General features: G+C 43.2%; 1 protein-coding gene across 11 annotated transcripts in view; it reads left to right on the top strand.

Moving 5' to 3' along the window:
- TENM4 (teneurin transmembrane protein 4) overlaps positions 1-20,495 on the top strand; it is a 737,381-nt gene that overhangs the window by 544,555 nt on the left and 172,331 nt on the right. For 10 of the 11 annotated variants that reach the window (XM_079105080.1, XM_079105086.1, XM_079105076.1 and 7 more), the window contains 3 exons: positions 3,779-3,949; positions 10,987-11,201; positions 13,037-13,247. In XM_079105080.1, the coding sequence (XP_078961206.1) occupies positions 3,779-3,949; positions 10,987-11,201; positions 13,037-13,247 (597 nt within the window). The remainder of the gene's footprint in view (positions 1-3,778; positions 3,950-10,986; positions 11,202-13,036; positions 13,248-20,495) is intronic. The other variant, XM_079105077.1, reaches the window with a different exon arrangement.

The following is a 20,495-nucleotide window of genomic DNA, read 5'->3' as shown; positions in this document are numbered from 1 at the left end:
TTGAGAGATCACTACAGTGACTTATATTTAAGACCCTGGATCACAGACGAAAGGGCCCTCTTATTTTAACTTTAAGATGATGTGGCTGGTTGAACTTGAACTTCATATCTCTTAATCTCTGCCTTACCCTAAGCTTGTCTTTAATTCTCACCTGCCAGCAAGCCATTTCTCAGTCCAATCTTGGTTGCTCTAGGTTCATTTCCCTACTATGCAGCCTCCAAATTACTTGTAGGTGGCCAAGTCTCCTGGAGTCAGTCTCAGCTGGAGTTGGATACAGAGCTTTGCTTTCCCAGGTGGCTTTCGGGAATGCACAAGTCATGGAGACACCTGGCCCCGCGCCCCCCTCCTGCCCCTGCCTCACAATTGCGTGGGCCAGTATTATTGCCAGGGGCACAAAGCGGAGAAGAAGGGCTGCTAATGTTCACCTCCCCTCTATGGACTGCCCCACCTTCCCCTGGGTCCCAACCCCAGAGACCATGTTCACCTGCAATACTTTTTCCCCTCAGTGTGTGTCTGTGTGTCTGTGTGTGTGTGTGTGTGTGTGTGTGTGTGTATGTGTGTATGTGAGTGTGTGCGCGCGCGCGCATTCAATTAAGGACTTGCTTTTGCATCTTCATAAAAAGAAGAGAAAGCTCTAACAATAAAAATGTTTCTCTTCACAGAGCTGTAATAGTTCTATTCATTCTGGGATTAGTTAATTCTCATGACCTTTTAACAAGACAGCACTTTTGCACACTTAGATGAGATAATTGATTCTAATGGGGGGAAAAGCGCTGTTCATTTAACTACGCGTATCTGAGTTGTCTGCAGTTCAGACAAGTTCTCCATTACCTTTGGTGTTGCCAATATATAGATTAAAACAGTAAGAAGGTAAGCAGAAATGTGAGCTAATTCAATCTTGGAAACAGAGTGCTCCCTCCTTCCAGGCAAGTGAATTGTTTTATTAGTATTATTGTTACCTACTCAGAGAAGCGGAGAGCAGTATGAAGCACCTCACAGGGTACCTGGTACCTAAATCAGTGCTCAGTAAATGTCAGCTCCTATGGTCACTCTATTATCAATAGTACCAATGTAATGTTCAGAAAACATGAAAATCACACATCTGTGCAGTTTGCAAAGCACCTTCGCCACATGGCACTTCATTGATCCAACAGTCTTTTGCAATGTTCATATCCCATTTCTCAAATTAGAATAACATGACTATGATTCAAAACAAGTGATCTTACCTCTGGTCCCACACGACAGTAACCAAAGGGAAAGCAAAGTGTTGATCTCATGACAGTTGCCTGGTTCGGCCTCCTGGCTAAGTCGAACCTGTGCGTGCCTCCTAGATGGCTTGTGTTTGGACCCAAAGTCAGAAGCATGTGCTGTATGCTCTGGGCACCACTATGGTTTTTGTTTGTTGAAGGCAGTCACACAGCCCCTCAAAACCACCGTCTGTGACATCTTCCATAACCTGGGGCCAGGAACTGTAGCTGCCTCTACCTCAAGGATCCCATATTGCTACCTAAAAACAAATAAAAGCCTGGAGGACACTGATGTGTCAAAGGAGCTGTCTTTATAATGCCTTCCTTGCTAGACTCAGCTAGGGAGGGGCAGGGTAGGTGTAGGTGGAACCTGGGCCTCCAAGCCAGAAAGACTGGTGGTCTGTTTTGGAGGTTTTAATAGCTTGGAATTCTAGTCTTAGTCTCTGCTACTTGTTAACCACTTCACCTTGCATATGTCATTTGGTCTTGTGCCTTTGTTTTTTCATCTGTAAAATGGGGTTATTATACTCTTCAGGATTGTTATGAGAGTCAAAGGAAATGTTGCTCTTAGTCCTGTTAACACAATGTGTGGCACATGATGAGTACTCATAAAGGATAGTTTTATAGTTGTCATAATTTCAAGATATGATATCTGTACATCTTTATGGATCACAAGATGGTAAATCAATATACATATATACAAGTGAGTAATGATCACATCAGGGTAATAAGCATTTCCCATGTCCTCAAGCGTTCATTGTTTTGTGTGTTGGGAGATTCAGCCTTCTGGGTTATAATGTACACCTCTGTAGACTAGGTATGATGGGGCTGCCACAAGAACTGGACATAATGTGCACAAGCTACCTGGCACACTGCCTGTCCCACGGCAGGCCCTCAGCAAATGCAATTACTGTGGGCCCTCAGGTCTCTGCAGATCTTCCTGGCATTCCTCAGGCCCTCCTTTTGGGTCAGTCACCTCCTCCTCTGGGCCTTGTCCTTCTCAATAGACTTTGTTATCCATCTGTCTTCCCTCCTTTCCTATGAGCTCTTGAAAGTAGTGACAGCCTGATTCAATGCCGTCTCTCTAGGTTGCTTCCAGTTTTTTCCTATTACACTGCTGGCCACAGAGGGGGCTTTTAGAAAATGTTCATCAATGGAACGAAAAAGCAAATGCTACTCACAGCACTCTGTGGGGTTCTGGAGACTTGAGTGCTTCCTCTGTGTGTGGGAAATCGGGGTAGGCCTCCTGGAGGAGGTGAGTCTGGACAAGCTGAAGACTTGATTCCAAAAGTGAGATTTGGGCAGATGATTTGTACTAGATCACAAACCTTTTTGGAAACAGGCATTGTATATCTCAAACAATATTCATGCTTTGTTGTCTCACAGTCTCTTTTAGGTTGTCGTATGAGACTATTTGTAATTGCTACATTGGAAGATGTTTTTTAAACAGAGATGCATAACTTGGTACACAATGAAAAGGTGAAAAAGATACTTGATGCAAAGCAAGTCTCCCTCCTCCCCCTGACCATACAGCTCTTTCCTACAGAGGATGATACCCACTGTTATGAGTATCTTTCATATCCTCCTAGAAATATTCTGTACAAATACAGGAATTTTTAACTCAAAGGTAGTTTGTCAAATACAATCATCTGCATGTTATAGTTTTCCTTCCAGAAAAATATGTAGAGTTTTTTCATTGTCCTTTGTGGTTCTATACTATTTTGTGGTAGATATAGCTTATCTAGCCCCATCAGTGAATTGGTTTCTAACATTTTGCTTTTACAAATTATGCTGCGGTGAATAACCTTGTATGCACATCATTTAGTACACATGTGAATATATCAAGAGGAGAAATTTCTAGAATTGGAAACTTAAGTCCTAGGGTAAAGAGAATGTATATTTTAAATTTGATAGTTTTTATCAAATACCAGTTTATGCTCACACCAGCATAGTATGAGAGTACTTGCTTCCCATTCTCTGCCAATATAGTGTATTTTCAGCCCTTTTTATCTTTGCCAAACCATATGTGAAAAGTAATATTTCAGAGTTTAACTTACATCTCTTTTACCATGAGTAATGTCAAGTCTTTTCCTATGATTAAGAGTCATTGGTATTTGTTATTCTGTAAACTGTTCATATTCTATGTCTATTTTCCTACTGAGTTGTTCGACTTTGCTTATTATTTGTAAAAGTTAATTTTTACATTAAAAAAATTAACTCTTTGTGATACAAATTATAATGTTTCCCTCTAGATTGTTATTAATGTTTTGAAGCAAAAGGCCAAGACTCCTGAAAGGCCCCATCCTGGCTCAATCAGACTGTGAGCCCCTCAAGGGCAGGGTTCAGGTCTTTATTGTCTGTGACTCCAGTCCCCTGTGCAGGGCCTGGCACTGTAAAAGCCCCCTTCCTGGGCTTTTGTTGAACTGAACTGAATGCCTGTGTCCCCCACCCCTACCACCCTCCCCTATGGCTTTGGAGCTCCATTTCCACCTGCAGCAGAAAAATATGACTTTTCTCATTGCTCACCACAGCCATGCACCTGTTTGGCCTAAACTGGCACCTGCAGCCGATGGAGGGGCAGATGTATGAGATCACGGAGGACACAGCCAGCAGTTGGCCTGTGCCAACGGACGTCTCCCTGTATCCCTCAGGGGGCACTGGCTTAGAGACCCCTGACAGGAAAGGCAAAGGAGCCACAGAAGGTAGGGTTGCTGCGTTGTCCGTGTTGTGAGTCCTCTGTGTCTGCCTTTGAACCAAGGAGACCTCCATCATGCACATCCTGTGCCTGGCTCACAGCTCCATGCTCTGGCGCTTCCTCCATCCCTCTGCACTCCACGCCGGCTGCCAGTCCACCTGTGTCTTCATTGCAGTTCCTTGTCACTGTGAGCTCAGAGTGTGCTCGGGCAGGGTTCATGGTGCTCAGTGATATCCCATCCCATGCCTCAAAGCAAGCATCATGGGTGTTCATACTGCTGGGATGGCCATCTTTGTGTGGGGTCAAGATGAGCCCTTCTGGGGAAATCTCATGTGATTAACAGGCATCTGCAGGGGTGGGACGTGGTGAGGGGTTTAGATGGTGTGTTATAATGGAAAAATTTTTGGATCTTGTGGTTTAATGATAACACTGCTTCAGGCGGTCTAGCATTTACCAGTTATGTGACCTTGAGCAAGTTACTTAATTTTCCTGAGTTCCATGTTCCTCATCTGCAATAACAATAGTCATTAATATGTGCACATGTTTGTTTCAAAGTTTTTTGTTTTCTTTATCAAGAGCATTTCATTTCATATATGTACCCTGTGAGATATGCATAATAATTTATCCCCATTCTGGGAAATACAAAAACTAGGAAACATGTTAATTGACTTGGCCAGAGTCACACAGCCGGTAGATGGTAGAGTCTGGGATATGATCCCAGGTCTGTTACTCCAGGGCTCTTGATCTCTGCATAATCTTCCCTACCTGACCCACCCCACAGTTACAGGACCCCAAAAAGAGATGTGGATGTGAAATCCCATGGTACAATAAAAAAACAAATATTTATTTCAATGATAGAAATGGTGGTGGCATTTGGGGTTTGGCATTTTTTAAAGGAAACCTATAAGACCATGTTCTGAATATCTTAGAGATCTTTCTAACATGCCATAGACATAAATTCTTTCAATGTTAGCCAAGACTGGTGCAGACTCACCAGAATTGGCACCGGGAAAGTCATCTGAACTCACAAGCCAGAATGGCTGTCATTCTGGGCAATCTAGCCATCCTGTCTCCTGCATCTTCTATGGCCTGCATTATCTTTCCGGTTTTCTTAGTAAAGTAGCTGTAGCTAGCTTTCACTGCTCACATCTTTCCTCTCATCTCTGTGAACTTAGAAGTCATATCTTTTGAGCCTCTCTGTCCTTTCAAGGATTTGTCTTCCAGTCATCAGTTTGGTCAATAGAGTGGCATATGCTTTGTCACAGCACCTACTTATGACCTCTGAAATGATGATCTTGAAGTTCAAAGTCAATTCTTGACCTATGATCATCTTCAAGGGAAGTAAAAACTGGGAACATTTCCAAAAAGCTAAACTAGAAACCTTGCCCACTGTTTTGAGGGGCAAAGCTAGTCTCTTGTGCAAAGTTTTTAAGACTTAAAATACTAAAGAGTTTACACTTTATTCATCCTTAATAGAATATGGAGGGAGATGGTACAACAGGACCATTGGAACAGCTTTAGGTTAGGAGTCAGGAGCCCTGAGTTACAGTCTAACTGTTGCCACTGTGTGGTACAACCTTAAGCAAATCCCCTCAACAGATGTTCTGGGCTTCATTTCCCTCTTCTTCACAAGAATATTGAACTAGGTTTTTCTTTAAGGTACACTGCAATTTGCAAGTTCTGCATATGAAATTACTAGTAGAATCATCATATGATTAGCTCATGGCTCTCCAGAATTTTTTTCAAAATGGCCCTGTCCATGGTCCTGCCTTTTGGCTTGTGATGCTCACATTAGTTTATAGTGTCAGGTGCCTTAGGTGAATAGCATAAGAAGAGTGTCTTTAGATTAGCATGTAAAAATATGGATTTAAAATATGCTTAACCCTCAAGGAATTGGCTGAGGGTCTTACTTAACAAAATGTGTTTTCTTCTTTCCATGATTTCTAACAGACATTCTTTAAACAGGAGTTAGATCTATCTAAAATCTTCCACTCTAATGAAATTAGTTTGTGGGTTGTTTAGGTTTTGTTTAGTTTTTTTCCCAAGGAGCAGGAGGTGCAGATAAGCGGCAACACAAAATTGCACAGGCTTATTGGTTTATTTTAATTGGACCATTTTTGCTTAAAGGGATTATCTGTCATTACTGATGCAAATGGAAATCCTGTTTACCAACTCTTAAATGCAGTGCAGTACTGGAAAGTGGTCAGCATCAGAAGCAATTACTGTGATGTAAAATATATCACTCTGGAAAATAGAGGACAAAGCTTCCTATAGTTTATGTGAGACCACATGGTTCTTAAGGTTTCTGCCCTGGTCAAACCAATGTCTACCTAGTTTATGTTTTTAATTGTGATGTTAAAACTCTAGTTCCTTAGACATATCCCAAGGGAGAAAGTCTTTAAATCCGATGTGAGTGCATATTTCTTATCCCTTCTGAGGGTATCAGAGAAGAGAGCTGATTCCAGAATTAAGATTAGAGTTCCTGCTCCACAGTGATGGGGAAGCAGTGTGCTGTGATAGAAGATAAATGTGCCCTGGCGCCTCACAGTCCAGAATGTGATTCTTTTTATTGGGAGTGGGGGTGTACCAGGGATTGGACTCAGGGGTACTTGACCACTGAGCCACATCCCAGCCCAATTTTATATTTTATTTAGAGACAGGGTCTCACTGAGTTGCTTAGCACCTTGCTTTTGCTGAGGCTGGCTTTGTACTGGTGAACCTCCTGCCTCAGCCTCCAGAGCCACTGGGATTATAGGCATGCACTACCATACCCGGCTCAGGATGTGATTCCTGACTATGCTTTTTATTGGTTCTGTTAACTCTTGCCAGTTACTCCATCTCCCTTGGCCTTCATTTTGTCATCTGTAGAACAAGGTTGACAATACATTTCCTTTCAAAGCCTATTAATAAAGAGTCATTCAACAAATGTTCATTCCCCTCTTCTTGTCTGTTTGAATCTCCAGCATTCTATCTTGGGTATTAAAATCCAGACTAATTAACATTTACCCCCAAAAGATCCTCAAAGGGTTTGGGGTATTTTTAAATATTTTTAAAAGATATATATTTTTAAATTATACAAATTAAATATATGACAATCCCATATCATGTTTTTCATGTCTTTGAGAGTAACATCAAACTACAATTCATCCTATATTTTCAAAGCAGCTGTAACCATTTCAGGGTCGTCATGGGACAGAAACCAAATACAGCAGCTTTTCAAAGCAAAGCCACAAGAACTTGTGTTATGCATTAATGGGAAAGTGGGGGGGGGAAGCATTGAATAAACAAGCATTTCTGATGGTTGAATTGGTGAGCTAGGGATAGCATTTTCTTCTTTCTACAATGAAATCAAAATTGCCCATCAGTTTGAACCATGCAAATTGCTGCACACAGGCTCAGCTGGGCTCTCCAAAATGGAACAGCTTATTTTGATAACCAAATAAATTTCAAACAGTTGCTAAGGAAACTAAAGGATTCTTTGTGCATGTTATTGCATTGTAAAAAACCAAAAAGGTAGAAGGAGGGGGAGATTCTTAGTTGATTAGGACTTTGGAACCTATATAGATAGGTCTCAGTTCAAGAAAGTAAAGACAGTGATTGTGAAGCACATGGAATTTCACTTCTTCCAAATCTTCCTTGTTTGACTGAGCTATCCAATCATTTCAGCAATTCATTGAGAGATATTTTTTATAGACATGATTGTATATTTGCACAGCATTGCTATAGGAAGCCTGAATCTGTCTAGCTGTACAAAGAAAAGGACTGTCACCAGTGTAATATGCCCTGTGAAACCTAATGATGCTGTTGGGAAGACCCTTATCCTGAGCTAAGCTCTGTAGTTTTTGGTAAAGCTCTGGAAGAGCCCAATTCTTGTATAGCATGCTTCCCATGGATGTCTGAAGACCCCGACAACTCTGGGACCTGTTTGCTTGTTCCTAATTCATAAAAATGATCAACTTGAACCCTAGAAGGAGTATTTTTAATGGGTCTTAGATCTACCTTGTAAGTCTTGATAGTTAGCCTGCATAGCCATGAATTAACTGAACTGTTGCTCCTTAAGAGGGCAGATGTACCAACCACACTGAGAATGTTTTTTTAGAGTTTTAATTAATTGTTCATCAATTCAATCCTCTTAGAAACCATATTATTCTAATAAATAAAGAGGGATCTCCAAATGTCTTCATCTTCAGTTTCTTAAACATTCCCAAGCCTCCATATGCAGATTTTAATTGTGTTGCAAGAATTATTTTTTTTTGTAATTTATTTATTTTGACTCATTGTAAACAAATGGGGTGCAAGAATTATTGAAATGCTAAATGAAGGAACCTGCCAATGTAGTTGAAACTCATTAAACAGTAGCTTATACTCTGAATAATACTAGTACCTCTATCTTTCTTACTATTTCTCCTACTAATATTTATTATCATTATCTTCCAAAATATAAGTAGGAGAAGATTTTTCTATTCAGAGCTTTTCTCCTCCTGTCTCCCGCCTCTACCCCTCCTCATTGCCCAACCGTTGGGGGATTTTGCTTTGTCATAGGAAATTGTATATCCTAGTGCTCATGGCATGGCACTCAGAATTAAGGACAAAGAATCTTAAAGGACTTGAAAAGAGGAAGGCATAGGGGTTTTAAAAGACAAAACAGGAGGGAATTGTTTCCTTTTGCCAGCTTTCAGTCCAGCCAGTCTCATGGGTTTTCTCCCTTTGGCTAAAGGGGATCAACAGGCTACTCTCTCTTTCCCCTCAACAACTCCGTTCTATCCCAGTGAAGACCACAGGAATCAAGATCTCCCCAGATTCAAGGTTCTAGTTGGGGGTATGCCCTAGACCAGTATGTACTATTTTTATCTCATTGTATATACACAAAAGAAAATGTTTCCTCCCAATGTCCCTCCCTACCTCACTGAAATACTAGAAAGTACTATAAAAGTTGCCTTTTGTCACCTCCCCTGGAGTAAGAACTAATATATGTATGCCTCTGGGCCCTATAGAGCTCTGGAGGGAGTCTCTGGGTTGGCCTCTGACCTGTAAGGTTGTAGAACTTAGCTGATACAGTAGCTGTCTCCTAAAATATGCTCAGTAGAGGAGAAAATGAACCATATAGGCATCTCCAGCAGCATGCTAAAAAGAGGGAGCAGTTTTCCATTATTTATTTTCAGACATAGGATCTATCTGAATGCAGACAATTCTCAAATCCCATCCATTCTGACTCCCACCTACTCACAAAGGAAACGAACCCTGAGAATTAGCAGTCTTGTGCTTCTTTCTCTGCAGTCCTAGGAGTGAAAAGTTCAGGACACATTCTGCTTTTACTCCCTCTTAGTTCTACCTCCCTAGCAGAATTAAAAGCTGAGGGTATACTATTTTGTACCTGGAATGTAAAAGGGTCACAGTACTGGGAACCCACAAACTAGATAAAGAAGAATGTGAGTAATTATCTCCCCATCTTAATGCTTTGGGAAGTTGGCTCCTGTCTTTGAAGTTTGTGAGTCACAGTGAGGTGGTTGGGGTGTCTGGATTTTCAAGGTAAAAGTCTGGGACATGTTCCTTCCATAAAGAATTCAGTGCAAACTTTTTCCCATGCTAATGACAGAATAGTGGTGGCACTTTTATTGATAGCGTGCATTTTAACTTTTTTTGTTGGCACATTTTTAATTAAAATAACATTTAACGGTTTGAAGCTAAAACCTGATGTTTCTGCCTAGGAGTTTAAAGGGAATGATAACATATGGAGAAGTTTAACATTTAAATTGAATTTTATTATTTAAAACAGTAAAATATTTTATGACTACAACAATACCCTGCCAAGCTCCATTTCAGCATCAAATGTGCTTTGTAAGGAGTCTCACAAAGCCAGGGAAAAAAGACATTTTAATTTCTTATTCCCCAAATGCTCTTTATAAAAAGTTCCACAAACGTGTTTTCTTTACAAATGGATTCTTGTTCTCTTCGAGTATCTTCTAACATCTCTAACGACACAAAAAGCCTTGGAGCCAGAATGCCCAGGGGTTCTTCCTAATGACAAACAAAATGTAGCCTGCTGACTTGATTTTGGTCTTCCGGGGTACTAAGGGTGGCCTTCCTCCTGTCTGTGGTCTCCCTGTCCCTTCTCCACTTTTTGTCTGGCAGGAAGTTAGGGTTTCATGTGAGTGTGTTTAATTACTAAAGAGGGGAAGTTTGATAAACAGCCTTCCTTCCTGGCCCTGTTGTGCCCCCAGAAAGCAGTCACTCTCCTGATTAGTGACAGAAATGGTCAAGAGACCTCACCCCTGACCCTCCACATATGCTGGGTATAGGGCTGGGGGCCTGAGTTAAATTTCCAAGTATGTCCTAGACTTTGTGTATGAACTTGAGAAATTCTGTCAACTTTACCTTCTTTAGTACAAAAATGATATTCACCTCCATCCAAAGACCAAAAGGCATTTTCAGACATGTTTCCTCCCTTCAAAGGACCCTCCTTCCTCATCTTCCTCAACCCACATGCATGCTCCAAACACAAACCCCCATCTGCGTAGCTGGCCTCACAATTTGGCTTCTAATTTACACATAATCCAGTGAACTTTTAAAATATCTAACTCCACTCAAGTCACGCTTCCCACTGCTGGGAGAACCATTGCAAGTTGGGAATTCAGTACCAACACCTCACTCCCTCTGTCATTCCTATTTTACCATGTGGCTCTTTACACACACTCTCTCGCAAAATCACAAAGTTATTCTCATGTGACCACAAATGATTATTTTTAGGATCAAAATATATCTTAACAAGCTGTGGAATTATGCAGTAAACAGATGGCCCTTGGGGAAGGACCCATACTGCTCTGGAAGAATGCATATTTTTAGCAGAACAATTTGAGCATCGCTAGGGGAAAAAAAAAAAAAGTTCTGGACCTTCTTACTCCTATGAGTTGGGAAATGGCTGCTGGCAGCAGATCATTACGGAGGAGTGAGGCTGAGCGGAGTCCTGGGTGCTGGGATGCTGATTCCTGGTGTCATATGTGGTTAACCAAGATGCTTTTGTCTTCCTTCCCTCTGTCTTGGTAGGAAAACCCAGTAGTTTCTTTCCAGAGGACAGTTTTATAGACTCTGGCGAAATCGACGTGGGGAGGCGGGCATCCCAGAAGATTCCTCCCGGTACTTTCTGGAGATCTCAGGTGTTCATAGACCATCCTGTGCATCTGAAGTTCAATGTATCTCTGGGAAAAGCAGCTCTGGTCGGCATTTACGGCAGAAAAGGCCTTCCTCCTTCACACACTCAGGTAAGCAGAACCCCACATACCCACTGACCTCCTTGGGCTCCTGCTCAAATCTTCACCCAAGTCAAAATTCCCAACCCTGATCCTGGATCCCAAAGGGAAGTTGGTGTATTTTATAGGCCTTTCATCCATTTGCTGCCCTCCCAGACCCTGCCTTTAAGTGAGTGAGGTTTAATCCCTAAGGCTTTTTACAAGGAAGAAATTCTAAGAAATTTCTCAGTAACCTTTCTGCTATTACTCAGTCTCCTAAATTATGTTACCCAGGAAACGTGATTGAGAGAAAAAAACAGACACTGAGTTTGAGTCCTCTTGTTATCAGCTGTGTAACCTGGTGTCTATTACTCATCCTCTTCTAAGCCAGTTTCCTAACCTATAGCAGTCCCCACTTTGCAGGGCTGTTGTGAAGAAGAAAGAGTAGCATTTATAAGGCAGCCAGCATGCGGCCTGGCTCAAAATAAATGTTACTTCCCTAATCTCTGGCATTCCTTCTCTCCTTCGGGGTTACATGTTTGCACACACAGATGTGCACCAGAAACAACTGAAGAACTTGTCCAAGGGGCTGGGGGTGTGGCTCAGTGGTAGAACATGTGTTTAGCATGTGCAAGGCCCTAGGTTTGATCCTAGCACCAAAAAAGGGAAGGAAGGAAGGAAGGAAGGAGGGAAGGAAGGAAGGAAGGAAGGAAGGAAGGAAGGAAGGAAGGAAGGAAGGAAGGAAGGAAGGAAGGAAGGAAGGAGGGAAGGAAGGATGGACGGAAGGAAGGAAGGAAGGAATGAAGGAAGGAAGGAAGGGAGGGAGGGAGGGAGGGAGGAAGGAAAACTTATCCAAGATGATTGGCATATTACTAATCATGAATGGCAGACAACAGAGACTTAGCAAGGTCTTCCCAGCTCTGGAATTGGAGTAATATAAATCGTAAGCATCCTTCAGGCATTCCCAAGCACATGCGGTCTTCCTAGCCCCAGTAGTCAGTGGAGGTTTTTAGTTACAATCAAGATAGATATATTTACTAGGAATGGAGTCACTGAACAACAGAGGAAGCTTGAGCCCCTGACGATGCAGACCTGCCATGCTGGTCCCAGAATTCATGCCTCCACACGGTTTCCATGAAGTACAATAACTACCTATCTTTTGTTTGTTTGTTTTTTAAGAGCTAGGAAGATAGATGGCTACTCGATTTGCTTGCTTGCTAATAGGCCAGTAGGGCTTAACCACCTACCTGTTATTAACACTGCATGCCTGACTTCTCTGGAGTCTTATGCTAGCAGTCTCGGATCAATTGGCATTTGTATTTGACTCAGCATGCAATTATTGATAGACTTTTGGACTAATCCACTTCAGTTCTTCTAAAATATCTCCCTGAAACTGGAGCATTTAGAAAAGGTTATTGACAAAAGACAAATAGATATAAACCAAATCTTCATCAGTTCGTGACTAACATTCCAATCCCAACCAACACTCCAGTCCCAGACCTAGACCCCTGAGATTCCATCACGACTTGCGTGAAGCCCGGTCATGAGGTGGCTGGCTTTCGATTCTTAGGCTGCCATTGAGAGAGCCTGTTCTGATCTAAACATAGCCAGGTGAAGACTTGCGACACCTGAAAACAAGACAAGACCAGGAAATAATGCCCTAATTGATGCCACACTCACAAGAGAGGAAGGAGAGTATCACCATGTAATGTGGCGTTTGAGTTGATTGATCAGCCTCCCTGCAGCTCGTGCCTCTCAGTTTGCTTCCTTATGCCTGCCCCCACCCCGCCCCCACAGGAAGAGCCCAGAGAAAGAGCACGGCATGTGGTGGAGAGGCCGCTGCTAATTACACTCTTTTTGTGCTTCAGTTTGACTTTGTGGAGCTGCTGGATGGAAGGAGGCTCCTGACCCAGGAGGCACGGAGTCTGGAGGGACCCCAACGCCAGTCTCGCGGTGTTGTTCCTCCCTCCAGCCACGAGACGGGGTTCATCCAGTATCTGGATTCCGGAATATGGCACCTGGCCTTTTACAATGACGGGAAGGAGTCTGAAGTGGTCTCCTTTCTCACCACTGCCATTGGTAAGAAACTCTACCCTCTGCAATCTCTTGGGGTAGGCGAACACTTGGGGACTTTGGGGGTTTGCCAAGAAGGGAATGAATGTGTCTTACTCGGAGCTGTAGATGTCACCCAGACGTGGGGTGAGGCCATCCTGCTGGTGCTGCACAAGGACTCGGTGTGCAATGCAGGCTGAAGGACAGGCCAGGGTGGAGGGCCATTCTGGTGCCTTTCTCATGGGCTCTGTGTGATGATGTATGGAGCAGCAGCAGTCTTTCCAGACAAGTGGATGAAACTAAGAACCAGACAGGACTCTTGGGTGACTGGCCACATGGCAGGAACAGCTCTCCTCTTGGCTCTTGGCTCTCACCTCTTTACTTTCAGAGTCTCACTTGTTTCAGATTGCTGACTTGTTTATGTTTGGTTTTGGGTTTTGATTTTGGAAACAACAACCCCTAGGAAAGTAGATGAAGGCTGAAGAGAGAGTGAGAATTGCAGAGGGCTAGAGGAGCCATGTGGTCAGTCAGATCAGGTGTCACCGAGAGCAGAGGTGTCCTGGTCTCTGACAAGAGGCTGGAGCCCTTGTGTCTTAAATAAGTCTGAACACCATCATGTCCCTCATGGTGGGAAAGGGCCTTGGCCACCTCAGGTCTATGGGTGTCTGGGTAACCTGGTTCCCCTATAAAAGAATTTCTCTTTTCACTAACACATCCTACAGAATTCATCTCCTCCTTAGGTGACCATTGTGTGCTGAGGGATGTGATCGTCTTGGTGGTTCAGGTCAGAAAACACGTTTTCTGAGTCTCTGTTGGATGTACTGTGAGACAGCTGGGAGACAAAACCCCTAGAGGAAGACAAGGTCCATGAACCAGAACCCTTGGGGGAATGAACTTTCTGCCTAACAGAAAGCTCTGTGTGGTTTGGAGTTTGCCTAAGAACTCTGTTTCAGTCTATGCCTGGGCGTCTCTCTGACATGGAAAATGGAGTTGAATGAACATCTCTGAACTTGGTACCAGGTTTCCTAAACTCATTCAGACCCTGGTTCTTCTTTCTAAATAGCAGAGGTCATCCCAGGCCATTTTCCTCTAATTTGCAATTTTACTCTTAGTATTGAGGCAGAGGGAATCTCCCCATTTAATACAAGGCACGGTTAATAAGCTCCTGCTATCAATGCAGCCTTAATATTCTACCTCGTGGCAAAGTGAAGGACGGTGACCATCAGGCAGCTGGTGCTGTGAGGGGAACATCCCTCAGTGCTGCCCTGTTTTGGAGGTCTGTCCTAGCTGCAGGACTCTGAGTGCCTGGAGGGCAGTCTTCTCTGTCTCCCCAGCACCTGGTGGGTCCCCATGCAGTGTCCCTCAGTGAGTGAGGGACTGAGTGTGAGCAAGGCCTTTTCTGTGCCCAGGCTCCTGTTAACAGGACCATGGGCAGTCACCGTCTCGGCAGGTATGCTGCCATTGGATTCTGCCTACATGTCTTATGAAGCGTGGTACAGAGCCAGCTCAGTTCCAGATCTCCACTATGAGCTATGATCTCACACAGATCACTCAAGTTTTTCAGCTCTTGTGGTCTCATGATCCTGGGATTTGAAGCCGCAGCTCTGTAGTGAGAGGTCACATTGAGGTAGACAGTGCAATCCCGTGCCTCATCACCAACTCTGGCCCTCTCCATCAATGAGCCTGTCACTTTGTGGAGTTTGCTAGGTTACAGTCTCTGCATCTTTTTCTCCTTCTGGACATGGTGGCTTCAATTTAGGGACACAATTATCAAATCATGGTAGTACCTAAGTTAGAGCTCCCTGGTTTCCCAGCCTGACTCCTCCTAGGCACAGTTCACAAGGAAAAATAGAGTATCAGGTTTGCACAGAGCAAACAGTTTTTATGATCAGATTTCTATTTTAATAACAGTATAAATATGAAACTGTTTTTAATTAGGATATGCATCTTCAAGAAATAAAATGGGAGTACCTTTGCCAACTCTTGGCTTGTCAGAGCTAGCTAGCCTCTTTTGTCATAACTAGGGTGATGGTCCTGCTTTTCCCCCTGCCTGTTCTGTTCTCCCCTTTACCTTTTCACATCTGTTCAGGCAGACAGACTTTACTGTGCTTCTCAGACTTTAATGTACTTATGAACCACTTTAGGATCTTGTTAAAATCAGATTCTGTTCCAGCAGGTCTGGGGGACCTGAGATTCTGCATTTCTGGCTAGGACCCAATGACACCAATGCTGCTGTGGACCACATTTTGAGTAGCACAGGATTCTGGTACCTCAAACGTGGTACTCAAACACTGTAGAGCAAAGAACTCACTGGGAGGCGAGGTGAAAATTCAGATTTCTGGGCCTTTCTTCAGAACTCCTGAAGGCCTGCAATGGAGCCAGGTGATCCTAATTCTGGTGGTCTGTCAACAGAGCTTTGGAAACAAACACATTAGGAGAACTACCTTCCCTTCCTTCCTTCCCTCCTTCTGTCCCAAGTGAGTTCTGTACCCATGGACAGTTGTGTCACCTCTCTGAGCTTCTCTGACTACTTTTCTTGTCTAGAAGCCAAAAAATGTTAAAGTACTTTGCAAGCCCCACTGCAAAGACTAGAGAGAGAAATATAAAATGCCTAGCACAGCTTCAGGCCACCATACATGCTCAATAAACAGAGGCCGTTAATATTCCCTGCCATCCCCTTTCTCCTTCCACTTTCTCTTGCTGGCTTTTGGACCTGTCTGTCTCCCTTCAAGCTACAGTGATTGTTTAATGAACACTGTTCTTTTTTTTTTCCCCCCTTTAATACAAAAACAGACTGATTCTGATGTTGCTATTAATCCCTCTTTCCCCAAGAGTCCCTGGCATTGAGTCTCAGCTGTCTGTGATCGTTACCTGTGAGCTGTGAGTCGTAATTTGTCTTGGCAGGTTAATTAAAAGTTTAGGTCTTGTTTTAGTGAAGTCATTATGGTCCCAATATACAATTGTAACTCTTGGGTTTGCTTAACACACAAATTGGAATATGACCCTCCCTTCGTTACATGTCAAAATGCAGATCAAGAATTTAAAAAGATCTGAATTGTCAGAATCCAGAGTATTTATGTCTGTTTGTAATTAAGTAACGGGAGAAATAGTTGTGTTTAATTTAATGAATGGCTGTATTGTGTACGTTTTTGCTTTTCCCTCCATTTAATGCAATCCAGCTGATGATTTTAAATTAAATGAGTTTATCTTTTGCCTTGAAAAAAATCTAAGAGTCCTTTACAAACTGTGTACACAAATATATCCACAGAGACCTGATGTCACCCAAGCTCCCAGAGAACGAATGCGTGTGTACACATGCTCACACATGCCCGCAAACACCAAGCAAGTTTGAGAATAAAACATGGCGGCTCTTTTCAGAAACAACAGTCTGCCCCCATCCCCCACATGTGGAGATTCAGAATCTGAGGGGCCTGTTAATACTCCTGGTTCCAGTGGAGCAAGGGAGCCTTGCTGACCCCAGGTGTTGAAGGAGGTAGGAGGATATAAACCACTAGCTGGGGTATAATTCACCCATCACAGTTTACAAAGGTTTTCCACATACATTCTTGAAATCTTGCAGTAACTCCATGAAGCGATTATTCTTATTTTTATTACCATCCCTGACTGCAGATGAAGAAGTGGAGCTTCGGGGATGTTGAAAGAAAAGCTAGGACATGCATTCACATCTGTCTGACTGCAAAGCTCATGATTTTCCTTCTTTAGCAATCTGCCTCCTTCCCAGGATCCAGCCCCTCTGGGGCATTCACATGCACTTTTTTTTCCATCTATTTGTTCAATCAGCAAACATGTAGGGAGCAGATACTGTGTTTGGGGGACCATGTCAAGCACTCTCATGTATGTAGCTTATTCCTTACAAGAACCTTTGACAAGAGATATTTTAATCTCAAAGTTGAGACTCAGAGATTAGTTGACTTACCCAAGATTAAGAGCAAGACCAGAATGAAAATTTGGACTCCAAATCCCACCAAGTCCCCACTGTGCCACAGCGTCTTGCTATTCTGTCATGGCTACTAGTAAATATTTTATTACTGTTTGTATTATATGAAATATAATTTCCCCTTTCTAAGTTACCTCCAATTATAAGTAACCATCTTACATCAACCCAGGAAGCTTTTTTGAGAAGTCATTAAAAGAACCATGGAGAAAATCTCACAGCATCCAAAAATTTAAAAATAAGAATACCTTTGTATGAATTGCTTGCAACCCCAAGACCTAACAGGTTAGGATTACTGCATTTTGAGTCTCCAGATAGCATCTTATCTTTTCATGATGCTGAAGCATAAAAGGATAGATCAACTTGACATTGCAGCAATGTGAGCCAAGCTGAAAAACAACAGAGGTGTCCTACAGTGGATTTAAAATCCCAGAGGAGAGAAATAAGAATCATTGGCAGGAAACACAGAGACTGGGAATTTTTATGAGAAACATGTTCTGGTCTTCATGGTGCTAATTGAAGAGTCTGTTTGTTTATGCCCAGGCAGCCACTGGAAATCAATCCATATCCAGGGACTAGACACGGATTTAGCCCCTTCCCTCCCTCCCTCTCTCCTTCCTCCCTCCTTTTATCCCATTATCCAACAAATATTGCATCCTTTCCCTTTTCCGAGATGTGGATACAGAGAAGGTATGACATGGTTGCTGGCAAAAGTAGCTGGTAGTCTAGATTAAGTGAGATGAAAGATTTATAGAGCAAGTGTCTCTAAGCCCAGGAAAAGAGCAAGAAAGGCCACCCTGGAGCCACCAGTCCAAGGGCCAGGAGGGCTGGAGGAAAAGAAGGGCTTTTCCAGTTGAATGAGCCAGGGAGGGCTCTCTGGCTGAAGTAACATTTGATCTGGACCTCAAAGGCTGGGTAACATTTTCACAGTTAAAGACGGAAAATGGGAGGGTGAGTGCTAAGGAAACCATCCCAGGCAGTGGGGATGGCATGAGCAAAAGGCAGGTGGGCAGAAAATTAAGAGCTGGCTAGGAGGAGCCAGCAGTGCTGCTGGCTGGAGCGCAGGGCACGCCGAGGGGCTGAGTAACCAAGGAAGAACCTAAAATGCCACCCTAAAGAGAGTTCATCCTGTAAGCACCGGGTGTCATGACAGGCTTTTGAGTAAGGCGATGAAATGATCAGAGCCAGGGGGCTTATCTTATGAGGATCAAAACAAGGGTCCCTTAATTTATGTGGTCGAGGGGGTTCCTGGGACTAAGCCTTGTGATTTCTTGAGGGCATGTTGGGACCAGGGGAGAACCAGAGAAGGCAGAAGGGGCTGTTCAGTGGTGCCAGAGGTTTTTTCATTTGATTTCCCCATGATCTATTCCTATTTGTTCCTAGATCTGCCTAGATAATTGCACCTACATTTCTTCTTTCTGTGGGTCATCAAAATTGGTCCTTCATGACTTTCCAAAGGTTGTCTGCTGGACTGGGCTGTTTTTTCCTTTCCCTTGCTTTGATTGGGCATTAGCCTCTGAGTCCTTTTACAAGGGGATCTGGAGAGAGAAATCCCTGGCATTATACACTGTAATTTGCGTAAAAACCTACCACGACCTCAAGAAGAAACACAGAAAAGTGACTGAAGAACACTTTTTAATTTTTAATAATCCCCTTTCCATACCCCACCATACCTCACGTCCCCTTCCTTTGAGTGTACTATAAGATAGAAACACAGCAACGAAGAATCCAGGTCTCTTGGTAATAAATTAACCTTCTTGTAAATGACATTGGCAGCACTTTGTGAAATTTCTAATGGAAACACTTCTTTGGAAAAGTGCCCTGTGAATTCACCTCTCCCTGATACGGTGATTTATTTGGAGCAATCTGGTATAAGTGGAATGAAATTGTAGGCCAAGGGAGAGCTCAAGTCAGCACATTGGAGACAGACTGTGGCCAAAAATCTGTTAGGAGGAAGAGAGCTAGGAATATCAGAGTGCTGTATCTGCAGACTCAAAACCTAGCCCCTCCAGCAGCTGTCTCTGCTCGCTGAAGGACAGGCTGCCCCACGGTCCCCACACTCCTCCTACTGCCCTTGAAGTCTTATCATGGACTGCTGAAACTTCCAAATTCTCTTCCTAGATCTTCATGGCAGGAAAGAAGAAAAGGTAGCTCAAGGACACCATGAGTGCCAAGCAATCAAACTTGTCTCTTTGTAGGAAATACTTAGAAATGTGTTTGCTGTGTCAGTAACCTAAATCTTACCAAATCAGCATTTAAGTGAAGTTTTGATGTCCTCCTGCTCATTCTAAGCCTGGGGCGTTTGCATCCAGGGCCAGGATGGCAGTTCAGTGGTGGCATCAGGGACCAGGCTCTTTCCACCCTGTGCTTTGCCATCCTTGCTCTGAGTTATTGGTTTCATACTTGCTGCCTCTTGGTCATAAGATGGCTGCTGCACCTCCAGGACTCATCCACATGTCGTGGAGGAAGAAGAAAAAGGAAGGAAACAGAATGATTCCTAAACCATTCAGCTTACATTTCTTTGGCAGAGTTGTGTCACTTGGACACTCATAGCAAGAGGGAAATCTTAAAGTGAGTATTTTCGGCTTGGAACATTGGCACTCTGATCAAAATGAGGGTTCTCTCAGGAGGATGGGCAAAGAAAATGGGGTAGGCAGTCAGCAGTATCTGCCACAGACATCATCAAGACTGTTTGGTTCACAAATATCAACAGAGTCCTCTTACTGTGTCTGAGGCAGGCCCAGACATTAGGAACAGCCATGAGAGAGGCATGCTCGCCCTTGAAGATCTCATGAGCTAGTAAGTTAGAGGAAGTGAAGCTGAGAAAAAGAAGTCACTTATTTAACTGAGGTAGCTGGACTATTACTTGGCTCAGTCTCTTTGTATCACCCAAGGAACCATGAACTTCTGTCAGTAAGCCTTGAAGTCAATTGCATGATGCTTTAAGATGGACAGACAGCAGGAGCTAGTCCTGATCAGTGGACACCAGGTGGTAGACAGACCTAGATATGGTCAGTTTGTTGATTTATTCATTCAGTCAGCATTTACTAATTGCCTTTTCATATGCCATGTCCTGAGCAGGCATTCCATGTCAGTGGTACATAAAACAACCAGACTTTCTGCTCTAGTATTTATAGATACATTTGAGACATGTTTAGAGTCTCAAATCTACACATATATATTAAAGTCCATGGTCATAAATGGTACATGTACCTTGTGACAAAGAAGAGTGTGCTCTTGAGAAGCAATTGAGCCTAACAACTGGCTGGGCCAGGAGTATGAGTAGCTGTTCAGATGAAGGTTGGAGGAGGAATGTACCA

The sequence above is a fragment of the Sciurus vulgaris genome (genome assembly GCF_902686455.1).
Source record: "Sciurus vulgaris genome assembly, chromosome: 11".
NCBI classification, from domain to species: Eukaryota; Metazoa; Chordata; class Mammalia; order Rodentia; family Sciuridae; genus Sciurus; species Sciurus vulgaris.
This window is presented reverse-complemented; position numbering and strand designations above follow the sequence as displayed.